Raw genomic sequence first — 14,563 nt, 5'->3', positions numbered from 1 at the left:
CAACATACAACAGATTTTAATTTTCTTTCCAAATATACCTAATTAATGTTTTAGGCATGAATGTGGTTAATTAATATACTTACAGAAACTGTTTTAAGGTTACAGTATAGAAATGACTCAAACAGGCAACTTAATTTCAATAGACTTGTCCCAGAATCAAGTTGCAAATCAAGATTTTATAATAGAAGTGCTTTGCAAGAGCAATGTTACAAAGATTAAAACTTTTAACAGTAAATGGAATAACACAAATTTTATTTATGTATAAGATGCAACCTTATTAAGGAGCAAAATCATTAAGACCTGGCTTTAGCAATAATGAAGAAAAAGTTATGAAATATAGTATGAAGAGAATATACTAGAATACCTTTTGTATTCTATAGCAAAGCATTAATAATGCATGAGTAACTGTATTGCTATGATTCCTTGCAGCTATTCTAGATTTACATTAAAAATTTTATAATAAATTATAAAATTAAAGAACATTTTAATGGGCTGTGGCCAAAAATATCTTTTAAAAGCTATTATATCTTTTCACATGTAGAAACTAACAGAAGAAAAATAAATTTACTTGGCTAAAAAGTTAAAAGTATTGCTTTCCAATTTATACGCTAAACGAATTCAAGTGCTCTTCCTTAACTGGTATTTACTTTAAAAAGCAAAATTTCTTATATAAAAACAAGACAATGTATTAACTTCAAAAAAAAAAAGTTGCCAGTCAAGAGTTTAGATTGTTTTAATCCTGGCTTCACATTCAAATAAAAGAAACTGAATGTTAAAGTGTCTTGGTAAACGGCTGAAATCTAATAAAAACAAACATTCTAAGGCTCTAAAATGAGTTTTGATATTGAAGCATAGAATTTAGTTCAAACCATTTTAGCACTCAAATTTTGAAGTCTGGAAGTCTTACTAACTACTTGTTAAAAACTAGAATTAAGCAGGAGCTCCAACAACAAAAAATATTAATAGAGTAAAATAAACTATGTGAAACATGCATGCTCTGGCAAATACCTAACATGCAGATTTAGCCTTTCATGTTATTTCATTCTTTGCATTACATTTTACCTTAAAAGTTTCCCTAACCTATATTAATTGCCTGAAGGCACACTGTTTAATATTTAAAGAAATTTTAATAAGAACTGTCTGTAATACTCATTAAAAGCTTTATAATGACCATTTTTAAAAGATTATTTTAACTGACTTTAAGCAAGCCATCTGGCAAACAATATTTCTAATAAAAATCACCTACTGCGTTTGACAACAATATTAGCCCATACAAAATTTAAGACATAAACTGAGGCGAATTTTCTAACAGGAATATAAAAAGATTTAATAAGTCAGGACCCGTTTAAAAATCTTTTTCCAAACAGTTTTTAAAAATTAAATTTATAGTTAGGATTAAATAAATGGACTATTTAGCCAACATTACGGCAAATGCTAAGCCATAAACATTAAGACCATAACATTAAAATCCCGTCACATACAGTATAATGTAATGTGAATGCTTCTTAAAAGGTTAAAAAGTGACTTTTGGCACAAAGACCAAACCCCAAAATAGGAGGAAAAAAATTCTAATAAGTAGTACTTGTGTAAATTAGGTCCAGAGAATAATTCTAAGATTTAAGCTTCTAGACATATTTACAAATGCTAATGCTATTGTTTTTTAAACAAAATCTCATAATGAACATATACAGAAAAAGAAATATATTCTTTTACTTTGTAAATAACGATTCAAGAAGATAAAAAGAAATTTAATGAATTTAATAGTCATAAAGATTTAAAGTATTTTAACATTATAACAAAAACTTTATAAAGACTCAAAAAAACATAACAAAATCTTTAAAAATAAGTTTTAAAATGAAAACCAGAAATTCCAACTGTGTATTCTAAACCACTCTGTTGTAATTAATTGCACTAATGAATACAGTAAATTACTAAGAATTATTTAACTACGATGTTATATGATCTAAACCGTGAGGGAAGTATGTGCAGTAATGACTTGCAGGTGAAGAAAACAGGAAGTGGGAGAAAGAACCCACAAAAATGAATATTAACTCCAGATTATACACAATGTACAACAAAGGTAGTTTCACATCTTGCTTCATGCCTCACTGAATCAAAGGGGAGCTTCATGCCAACAGCAGCTCAATGAGGCAGCAAAACAGTACTTTTAGGACTAAAAGAATATACGGTCAGGCACGGTGGCTCACGTCTGTAATCCCAACACTCTGGGAGGCTGAGGCAGGTGAATCACGAGGTCAGGAGTTCAAGATCAGCCTGACCAAGATGGTGAAACCCCGTCTCTACTAAAAATGCAAAAAAATTAACCAGGCGCAGTGGCAGGCACCTGTAATCCCAGCTACTCGGGAGGCTGAGGCAGAGAATCGCTTGAAACCAGGAAGCAGAGGTTGCAGTGAGCCAAGATCGCGCCACTGCACTCCAGCCTGGACACAGAGTGAGAACCCATCTCAAAAAGAAAAAAAAAAAAAGAATATGCAAGAATAATTGTTATGCAAAGCTGGCTAACCTCAAAATAAATCTAAAAACCTTTTTTATTAGATAGAACATAAAATGTTAAAAGTGTATTTTCTATCAAAGTTCTATATTTGGAATTCATTCAACTAATTATATAGAAGAGAAGCATTCAAGAAAGAGCATGTTACTCTTTGTATACAATAAAGGGAAGAATCTTTCAATAAAACAATTATAATTAGTAATTATATACTAATAATTAGTAACGTCAATTTACTAATTCTTCTTTAATGTTTTTAATTTCTCACAAAACATCTATAAAAATATAAAACACAACATGTCATTTCACTGTTAAAGCCATACCTGACACTTAATAGTTTCAAGAAAGAACTAATGAAGGCCAGGTGTGGTGGCTCATGCCTATAATCCCAGCTCTTTGCTAGACCAAGGCAGGCGGATCACGAGGTCGGGAGTTCAAGACCAGCCTGACAAACATGATGAAACACCATCTCTACTAAAAATACAAAAATTAACCACACGTGGTGGCCTGCGCCTTTAATCCCAGCTATTTGGGAGGCTGAAGCAGGAAAATCACTGGAATCCAGGAGGCAGAGGTTGCAGTGAACTGAGACCTGGCCACTGCACTCCAGCCTGGGTGACAGAGCAAGACTCCAACTCAAAAAAGAAAAAGGAAAAAAAAAAAAAAAGAACTAATGAAAGTTGCTAGAGAAGACATCATTATTCTATGTAATATGCTGCTGTTCTCAGTTTTGGAGTCAAATTCACATTCTACTCATAGAAAATAGAGTTGCTTGGTTTTTTTTGTTGTTGTTGTTGTTGTTGTTGTTTGAGACGGAGTTTCGCTCTTGTTACCCAGGCTGGAGTGCAATGGCATGATCTCGGCTCACCGCAACCTCCGCCTCCTGGGTTCAGGCAATTCTCCTGCCTCAGCCTCCTGAGTAGCTGGGATTACAGGCACGCGCCACCATGCCCAGCTAATTTTTTGTACTTTTAGTAGAGACAGGGTTTCACCATGTTGACCAGGATGGTCTCGATCTCTTGACCTCGTGATCCACTGGCCTTAGCCTCCCAAAGTGCTGGGATTACAGTCTTGAGCCACCGTGCCCGGCCGAAAATAGTTTTATGACAGCATTTTCTATCACAGCCTCATTAATACCCTTAACCTTATTTTTCCTTTAGTTTCTCACCTCCTTATAATTTAAGTAATCTTGCTTTCTCTTTTTTTACTCCTGGTTAATTGACTTATATGCTTTTTTGCCAAAAATTACAGTAGAAAAACACACATATACATATTTCCCCATCATAGGATAAAAGTATTATCAACTAGACAAGAAAGTTAAGTGTATTAACACCATAAAAAAAATTTTTTTTAAGCCCCAGGGAAATAAATTATATGAACATAAAGGGAAAGAATGCAAAAAGATTTTCCTGGAGAAGAAGATTTTCTAGTTTGTGATGTTATCAGTATCATACAGGGTTATAAGTATCAAATAATAATAGTAACAAATCCATGAAATACTTCATAATCCTTAGTTATTATTACTGCCATTATCTAACAATATTGACTAGCTAGGAAGCTAATTGCTGGAAAACAATAATTTGCAAAAACACTGCTATTTCTTTCAAGCAAAAATAAATTTTTTCATGCAAAAATATAAAATATACTGTCACAGAGTAAAAAGAGTCAATAGAAACTTCAGCATAGAGCCAAAACAAATGAGCTCATTATTAGAAAAACAGTATTAATTAGGAGAAAAGTGCTCCAGAAACAATTTATTTTAGTCAGTTAGCTTAAAGCCATATAAGCAATCTATTAAGAATATACTGGCTCATCTCAGTTGTAATGTTACTCTCTCATCTGAAAACAAAATGGATACTAAACAAAAAGTTTCTTAAAAATATAGAAGTAAAATATTCTAGAACCTCAATTTAGTATCGTTCTTAGAAGTACATAAAGTAAGTAGTACCATGTCCATAAACAATACTCTATCTAGGAAATCACTTCAAATCCTTTATGGTAGTTGGCAGGATATAAATAAATAGGCATAAGGGTAAGGCAAATTACAATTAAAGATATTTTCATAATTCTTATCATTATACTTACACTGAGATAGAGCATCCCAAATGAATTTATATTATGCCAAATTCTAGAAAAACATATTTTTTCCCCAGTACATACTTTGTGGATTAAAGATGGCCATAACACTCCCATCAGGAGGAGAAATCTACATCCATTTCCTTTGAAACTGAGTGGGCTCTTTTACTAATAATAAATATGGTAGAATTGATCCTGTGCTAGTTTCCTACCCCAAGCCCTAAAATATTAGCATCTCTACTTCCTTATTCTTGGAATATTCTCTCTTGTAAACCTGAGCCAACATGTGAGAGGTGCAATCACACCATTACAGAAACTGATGTAGTTTCTGATGTATCCTGCCCCTTCACCAGACTCAAGGTAGGGACTTCCCCTCTATTTGGCCCACTGCACTCAACCTTTTGTGGTAGTGAGCACGTGGGTGAGTGCAGATCTAGCTGGCTGCTCCAATCGCCAACACAGGAACAAGCTTTGTGTAGGGCCTGCAGTCAGACCAGGCACAAGTAAGCAAGTGCAGGACCCAGCCAATCACTCCGAGCATGGACACAGAAGCAAACTCCATGTGGGGCCCACAGCCAGACCAGGTAGTTGACTCGAGGGGAACATGGCAGTGCCCAGGTGAGGGTGCCCACAACCCCAAGGCCCCAGGGGAGTTGTTATAGTGCTCCTTTAGTTCCACTGTCTGCAGATGGCAGTGTGTTAGCAGCTCAGTTGTCCCCTGGCCTTGTTGCCTGGGGTGGCTGCTCTCCATCAGCTAGGGCAAAGGGCCAATGTGACAGCCTTTGTGGGTACTCGTACTCGGTGGTTCCCAATCTCTTGTCCAGCGTCCAAGAAGAATGAGGTCACAGGGATGGTTAAAAGATGGTGAAGGCAATAATTTTATTGAGCAATGAAAACGGTTCTTAGCAGAGAGGGGAGCTGGAGAGGAGACAGGAAGGACAGGTTGTCTTCCCCAAAGTCAGGTTGTCTCTTCCTCTACTTACTAATAAGCCTGGGGTCTTTTAGGCACAGAATGAGGGGTACATGCTGATTGGCTTATGAGTATGCAAAAAAAGATTGAAGTGAAGACACCACTCAAAGGTGGGCATGACCGTGAAGAAAATCAATTAGGAAAGGGCAGGTATATATAAAATAGGTGAAGAGTGGGGATTTATCAGAGGAAAGCACACCAAATAGAAGGCCACGTTCTCAATCTGGTCCAAAAATTTAACTTGTATCTTAGGTTTCAGGTTTTAAACTGTCTTCGACATGAAGGTGTGGTTTCACCAGGTACCCGTCCTTATCTGCCTAGGCATTTTCTGCCTCTTATTGCTATCAAAACCACATGAAGAGGTGTCCTCAAAATATATTAGGGAAGCAGAGAAGCTCCAATGAACTACTTTAATTCCTAACCCACAGAATTGTGAGCATAAAATAAATATATTGTTCAGTGGGGGTGGACAGCAACTTCTTATTCAGCAATAAATACACAGATATCAATACATAACCAACAAAACTAAAGGTGAACCAGATTACAAACTTTGTGGAAATGCCCTTTAAATGCCATCATCCAGCCTAATAGGAAAGGTAAATCCTGAAAAATGTTTTTTACAACGACAATTAGTATTAATACATACCAGCTCATCTAAAAAAGCCTGCTTATTCTTTCTTTTTAGAATCTGCTGCAGTTGTTCTTCTTTTTGTATAAACAGTCTTCTTTGTTCATTTTCCTGTCGTTCCACTTCTAAAGCTTCTTCCAGTTCTTCTTGTTCTCGAGTCTAAAACAAAAATTTATATGTGGCATGGAATAAATGTAGGAGCCAGGAGCAATCATATAACACACTCTTATACTTTCTTTATTGACACTAGTCATTTATTATTTAATAACATAGCAATTGCATGTTGAAGGAAGTAGAATTTATTTTATTTCATGTCGACATGTTACTATTAAAGAGAACAACTATTCTGTTTTACCATATTAGCGGAATTTTGCCATACTAAGGCCACTGGGAACATGTTAAGGGAAGTTGAGGGATGATTTTAGAAAGATGACTAGAAGCAGTGAGGTGTACATAAAGATCAATTGGGTTCAAGACTGACAATAGCAGGACTAGTTAGAAGAATATTCAAATAACCCAGATAAGAAATAAGAGCCCTATGTGGTAGATTACGCCTGTAATCCCAGCACTTTGGGAGGCTGAGGTTGAGGGATCACAGGGTCAGGAGTTCGAGACCAACCTGGCCAACATGATGAAACCCTGTCTCTACTAAAGATGCAAAAGATTAGCCGGATATGGTGATGTGCACCTGTAATCCCAGCTACTTGGGAGGCTGAAGCAGGAGAACTGCTTGAACCCAGGAGGCAGAGGTTGCAGCAAGGTGAGATTGTGCCACTGCACGCCAGGCTGGGTGACAGGGCGAGACTCTGTCTCAAAAAAAAAAGAAAAGAAAAAGAAATAAGAGCCCTAAATAAAGTAACAATCTAATTAGAGTAGAAAGGAGGCTTAAAAAATGATAAAGAGTGATCATCAACAGAATATAAAGACTGACCAAATATGAGCACCTGGATGAATGCCGGCACCATTCACTGAGACAAAGAACATAATAAGAGATGAAATAGACTTTAATTAAAAAACTGTCAAAAGAGACAAGAACATTATATAATAATAAAAGTTTCAACATATAGAAAAATATAACAATTATAAACAACTAAATATGTAAAGCAAACATTGACAACTGAAGGGAGAAATAGACAGCAATATAATAACAGACTTAACTCACATTCAACACTGCATGGAACTCTCAGAAAGAAGATCAATAAGGAAACAGGAGTCTTAAACAACTTTATAGTTCTGCAGATGTCTGTTATAACAACTAACAGACAAACACAGAACATTCTGCTAAACAGCAGCAGAATGCACATTCTTCCCAAGCACACACAGAACTTTCTACAGGATAGATCACAAGTTAGGTCACAAAACAAGTCTTAACAAATTTAAGAAGACTGAAATCATACCAAGTATCTTTCCTAACCACAATGGACTAAAACCAGGAGTCAGTAGCAGAAGGAAAACTGGAAAATTCACAGAAATGCACATATGTGAAAATTAAATAATACACTCAAATAATCACTGGGTCAAAGAAGAAATCAGAAAGAAAATTTTAAAATACCTCAGGACAAACACAAACAAAAACACATAGCAAACTTAACATACACAAATAAAAACACATACCAAAACTTAAGGGATACAGAAAAAGCAGTACTAAAAGGAAAGTTTCTCGTGATAAACACCTACTTTAAAAGAGAAGAAAGATCTCAAATAACAACCTGACTTTACATCTCAATGAACTAGAAAAATAACAAACTGAGCTCAGAGTTAGCAGAACAAAGTATTAAAATAAATAACAAAGATTAGAGCAAAAATAAATGAAATAGAAAATAAAAATGAACAGAAAAAGTCAACAAAATTAAGTCTTTTGGAAAGATAAAACTGACAAACTCTTCGCAAGACTATGAAAAAGCGAGAAGACTCCGAATTAGAAATGAAAGAGGAGACATTACATCTGATGCCATAGAAATAAAAGGATCATGAGACTACTATGAACAAGTATACACCAACAATTATACAATTCAGTTAATCTAGAAGAAATAGACAAATTCCTAGAAATATACAACCTACCAAGACCAAATTATGAAGAAATAGGAAATATGAAAACAGATAGAACTAGTATGGACACTGAATCAGTAATCACACCTCCCAACAGAGAAAAGGCTATAGTGGTAAATTCCACTAAACATTTAAGGAAGAATTAACTTCGATTCTTCTCAAACTTTTCTAAAAAACTGAAGAGGTGGACACTTCCATACTTGTTTTATGAAGCCATCGTTATTACCCCAATACTAAAACCAGACAAAGATACCACAAGAAAAGAAAACTGTGAGCCAATATCCCTGATTAACAAAAATGCAAAAATCCTCAACAAAATACTTGTAAACTAAATCCAACTAAACTTTAAAAGGATCATACAACATGAACAAGTGAGAATTATCCTTGGGATGGAAAGATGATTCAACACACAAAATCAATTAATATACCACATTAACAAAATAAAGAATTAAAATCATATAATCATATCAATATACGCAGGAAAAGGCTTTAATAAAATGTAATGCTCTTTCATGATTGTGGTGGCTCATATCTGTAATCCCAACATTTGGGGTTAATGAAACATTCTTATTTTGCATGTATCTTCTGAAATACCCAGAGAAGGTTACTAGGCAAACAGAGAAACATTAATGGCATACTGATGCTCTCAGAAATAAGATACTTTTGGCCAGATGTGGTAGCTCACACCTGTAATCCCCTTTGGGAGGCAGAGGCAGGCAGATCGCCTGAGGTAAGGTGTTCAAGACCAGCCTGGCCAACATGGTGAAACTCCATCTCTAATAAAAATACAAAACTTAGCCAGGTGTGGTGGCAGGTGCCTGTAATCCCAGCTACTTGGGAAGCTGAGGTAGCAGAATTGCTTGAACCTAAGAGACAGAGGTTGCAGTGAGCCAAGATCATGCCATTGCACTCCAACCTGGGTGATAAGAGCAAGACTTCATCTTTAAAAAAAAAAAAAAAGAAAGCCAGGCTGGGTATGAATGGAATGAAAATGTAGTATTAATTCACTGAGAGTGTTACAGCAGGAAAGAAGTGCTGAAATAAAGCACTATAAGACTTTAAGGAGGAAATCTCTTCTAAATAAGAGATGAAAACATAATCTATGTGGTCCAAATCTACTTGTATTCTTCTCACTGATTATTACAAATTCCTCATAAAGTACTGCAAAGTGCTGAAATAAAACCCTCTAAGACTATAAGGAGAAAGTCTCTTCTAAATGAAGATGAAAATATAAGCTATGTGATCCAAATATACTTGTATCCTTTTCAGTGATTATTACAAAATCCTGAAAAAGTACCTCAAATGTAATTAGCTCAGCTTTCCCCTACAGCTAGAAAGCTAAACTATACTATAGAAATTATAGCTAAAGTATATAAATTAGACAATGGCTTCTTGGCATGCATACAATTCTTTTTTCTTTATAGAATACATTTCAATACATTTCATAATAATGACTCCTGAGATATTTTCAAAACAAACTTCAACATGAGATCAACTAAAACAAATCAAAAATCACACTTATATCTAGCAATATTACTATTTCAGTAAAACAAAAAAAGGTAACTGATTGAGAGACCAAAGTTAAGCTTAGTTTACAAATGTGTTCCTGTGATCTCATCATGAATTCATTTTAGTTTCTAATAAATAGTGTCTTTGTTTTATCTCCCTCTTGAGAGCTCTGTCAACATCTGTCTGGGTTTGCTCTCTCCTTTAGAGAAATTAATGTTCAAGGATAAAAATGAGCCTCCATTATTTTGTGACCATTGTCCAAATGCTCACTTACCAGAGAATTATACAGGCAAAATTAGCTTTAACAATCACCTATCTTACGGATTCATTTCCTTAAGAAAATACCCTCTAACATAATGCTGTCAAAGTGGTTTTTCCTATAGTAATATGTGACTGCCTACCTACATTACCTATACAGCATATATTCGTATTTCTGGTCTAGATTTCAGCTAAATTTTTAATAAATGTAACTGGTTTAAAGGAAGGTGCCTTTTTAAAGTATCATGTGGAAACATTTGTTTATAAGACCAAAGAAGAAGAAAATACTTAGCAACTAACCAGCTTTAATTTATTTTTCTGAATAACATCTTTGTTTTCCTTTTGATATATCTCCATTTTCTTTTTCGTATTATCCAGATCCACATTGTTGGTCAAGTTGAAAACTGTATCAGAAAAAAAACAATAAAATGAAAAATTATTTTAATATAAATCTTGAGTAGATAATAAAAAACAAATATCACAGTGACTCGTTTGTTGGGTTGTTATTCTTTATAGCTCTATTTGTGACCTTTTTAATCAGCTACCTATTTTAGAGACTAGCTCTAGTTACGGCAACCATGTTTTCCAAGCCAAATACAAGGACAGGCTGTCTGACTCGCACAAAATACCTAAATGTCAGGATCACTCCAGAAAACATAAGATATGTGCTTGCTATACTTACATTAGATCTGATTTTTATAGTCCCCTCTATTGCTTTAAAAGCATACAAAATATTGTTTACATTTTTTAAATACAAAGAGTAAGTCAGGAATATACAATAATAGCCAGAATTTTAAAAAGAAATAAAAAATCATATTTGTATAACTTATATCAAACAAAAAATAGGTTTTATTCCCATTCCAGTTGTCTCCAACATGAGTAGGAAAAGGCTTAAACTACTTCCCCTTGTAGTCTAGTTCTAGAAATGCATCAAATAAGAGTTGGAACTTTAGAAGAAAAATAAAGGATAAACTGGCACCAAAACTTAGACTAAGAGAATTTCTTAAGAGAACCATTGAAACATGTTTAGATACTACTAAATTTTCTGTAAATTAGAACTCTCTTTTTATAATTATAAATCAAAATAATTTGAATTATAAATGCCATATTCTCTTTTAATTTTACATGTGTAAATCAAAAAGATACTATAATATTCTGAACAATTTTAAAAAGACCCTCTCGCTATTTATAAACTTATATGGAAGAATCTGTATCAGTAAGACTCTCCTGTTCCATAATTCAATTCAAGCCTCCTTAGTTTCCCCTGTAATCTTTCTACATCCATTATTAGCCCTTTTCACCCCTTCTCCAATTACTCACCAACTGCTTCCTGATTCTTGTCCTACAAACAAGATGGATCTACCCTAAATAACTGCTCGATCCCTTGGGTTTCTACAGATTCCTTCCCCATCTCTCTCTTTCTTTTAACCAATAACCATCTCAAATAGTTCCTAGGTTTTTGAATTACAGAAACTTATAAGATTAGAGAAAAAAAAAAAAAGAGTTGAAAAGTAATACTGGAAGACCAACACAGAGCTGCTTGGTTTGTTGAGCAAAGCCATCAAACAGACTCAAAACACCAATTTGTTCTATAATTTCATTTTTATCTTCTCAAAAGGCCAACTTATTTCAGAACATCAATTTATCATAACCACTGTTGAATATCCAGGCTCATTTAGGTATAAAGACAAAAGTCTATTCAGTTTTATCCTATGCAATTTTTAATCTGGAAGAATTGAGAGAAAATGAGAAGCAATAACCCTATAGTTACTTTTCCAGCTTTTTAATATTAAGTGGAAAAGAAAATAAGTCAGAGAATCTGGCTAGGATACAATGTGAGACATTCTTCATAAATTGCACTCAAGTCCTGACACAAAACTGTCAGAGGGAGGCTCCAGACAAGCAGCACCCTGAAAAAGGTACCTTTGATCCTTAGTTAAAATGGTGATTCCACTATCTTTACCAACCACTCCCAATCTATTCCTTGTATTTAATAGGCCATCCTCTGAGCAACCAAATCCGATGATCTTTCACAATTCTCACCATCCTCAACATGTAACAGATCCAACCTCAGCCTCCCAAGTATCTTGGATTACAGGCGGGCACAAAAACACCTGGCTAATTTTTGTATATTTTAGTAGAGACAGGGTTTCGCCATGTTGGTCAGGCTGGTCTCGAACTCCTGAGCTCAAGTGATCGGCCCACCTCAGCCTTCCAGAGTGCTGGGATTACAGGCCTAAGCCACCATGTCCAGCCATTAACCTAGGCTATCTGATTCCAAATCTGAACTTTTACCTACAATGCCTATAAAACTAGTTGTGTTGTTTCTCTCAATGCCAGAAAACCACTGCTACCTAGCAGTCCTCTGCATTTGTATGGCCCTACACTTTGCATTTCCATACCAGTGATTAAACTGTTGACTCTACCCATAGGGCTCATCTCACTACCAACCTCAACCCAGAACAACAGTGAATATCCACATCTGACTCACCCTTCTATACCCATTTTAATCGCCAGCTCATCCTTATGAGACATTGCAGTTACAATCTCTCCATCCCTGAATGCTTACATTATCTAATATCGCTCTGCTAGCACTTACCCACTTTCTACCCTGTATAATTATTTTCAATGTGCACATCTTGTCTAACCTATTAGAATGTTCCTTAAAGGTAGTTTCTAGGTGTGATACATCTTTATTATCACTTCCACTACTTCTACTGCACTCCTTTTAGAAAGGCAAAACTCTAGTCACAACATAAAATGCTAGTACAGATCTGGAGCAACAATAACTCTCATTCCTTGCTGGTGGGAATGCAAAATGGTTTAGTCACTTTGGAAGACAGTTTTCCAGTTTCACAAAACTAAACATACTCTATCACATGATCTGGCAATCAAGCTCCTAAGTATTTATCCAAATGAGTTAAAAACATATGTCCACACAAAAACCCACACATGAATGGTTACAGCAGCTTTATTAATAATTGCCAAAACTTGGAAGCAACCAAGACATCCTTCAGTAGATAAAAAAAAAATGGAATATTATTCAGCACTAAAAAGAAATCAGCTATATAGCCAAGAAAAGACACAGGGTAGCTTTAAATGCATATTGCTAAGTGAAATACATACTGTATAAATCCAACTATATAACATTCCAGAAAAGTCAAAACTATAAAAACTAAAAAAACAGTGTTTGCCAGGGGTTATGGATAGATAGGAATAAATACACAGAAAAACATAGAGGACTTTTAGGACAGTTAAAAATGACTCTGTATGATATAATGACAGATACACATCATTATATGTTTATCAAAACGCCTAGGGTGAACAGCACCAAAAAATGAATCCTAGTGTAAACTATACATTTTGTGTGATAATGATATGCCAATGTAGGTTCATTGATTGTAACAATGTACCACTATGGTGCAGGATGTTGATAGTGGGAGAGGCTGTGCACATGTAGAGGCAAGAGATATATAGGAACTCTCTGTATTTTCTACTCAGTGTTGCTGTGAATCTAAAAAACTTCACTAAAAAAAGTCTACTTTAAAAAAAAAGTTCCCATCTGGTAAGGGTACAAGAAATGCTTGTTGAATTATCATGAGAAGAAATTAACTAATACCAACATTTATAATTACTTTCATAATTATAGATTTAATTAAAATAACCTTTATAATTACAGATTTGAACATGGCAAAGGAGGAAGGTTCAAAATGACAGGACTAAATAATCTTGGTTTCTTATGGTATGAATCTACTGAAAAGTAAGTGGTCAAATTGATATCCCATGTAGAGTTCTACCAGTATGTTCAAAGCAGTTTAAAAAACACTGTTTATTACCAAACTAGACAGTTTACTACTGATTTTCACTTTCCATTAAACAGAACCCAGAAATAGGTAAACTTAAATCCTGAGTGCAATTAATCTGTTTATATACAGTTTCATTTTTTCTTTTTTTTTGAGATGGAGTCTCATTCTGTTGCCCATGGTAGAGTGCAGTGGCATGAGAGCTTGGCTCACTGTAACCTCTAGTCCCTGGTTCAAGCAATTCCCCTGCCTCAGCCTCCCGAGTAGCTGGGATTACAGATACTGGCCACAATGCCCAGCTAATTTTTGTATTTTTAGTAGAGACAGGGTTTCACCACATTGGTCAGGCTGGTCTTGAACTCCTGGCCTCAAGTGATCCGCCCACCTTGACCTCCCAAAGTGCTGGGATTACAGGCATAAGCCCAGCCACAATGTCTTTCTTTTATGCTTATTAAAAACTTTATGAGTTCTGGATCACTTGTGGCCAGGAGTTTGACACCAGCCTAGTCAACATAGTGAAGTCCCATCTCTACCAAAAAAATAAAATTAAAAACTTACCCAAGTGTGGTGGCACACACCTATAGTCCTAGTTACTTGGGAGGTTGAGACAGGAAGATCACTTGAGCCCAGGAGTTTGAGTCTACAGTGAGCTATAATGGTACCACTGCACTCCAGCCTGGGAGACAGAGTGAGACCCTATCTCTAAAAAATAAATAAATAAATAACAAAGAAAACTTTATGAATTCCAATAAAGGTAAAAT

The 14,563-nt window shown here is 35.1% G+C and overlaps 1 protein-coding gene across 2 annotated transcripts in view; it reads right to left on the bottom strand.

Annotated features, from left to right (window-relative positions):
• Positions 1–14,563, bottom strand: part of MNAT1 (MNAT1 component of CDK activating kinase) — a 231,720-nt gene that overhangs the window by 145,078 nt on the left and 72,079 nt on the right. For both annotated transcript variants that reach the window (XM_002753979.7, XM_035260659.3), the window contains exons 4-5: positions 10,300–10,403; positions 6,202–6,342 (exon numbers count right to left, since the gene is read on the bottom strand). In XM_002753979.7, coding sequence (XP_002754025.1) covers positions 6,202–6,342; positions 10,300–10,403 — 245 coding nt within the window. The remainder of the gene's footprint in view (positions 1–6,201; positions 6,343–10,299; positions 10,404–14,563) is intronic.

This window comes from Callithrix jacchus, chromosome 8 (assembly GCF_049354715.1).
Source record: "Callithrix jacchus isolate 240 chromosome 8, calJac240_pri, whole genome shotgun sequence".
NCBI lineage: Eukaryota > Metazoa > Chordata > Mammalia > Primates > Cebidae > Callithrix > Callithrix jacchus.
This window is presented reverse-complemented; position numbering and strand designations above follow the sequence as displayed.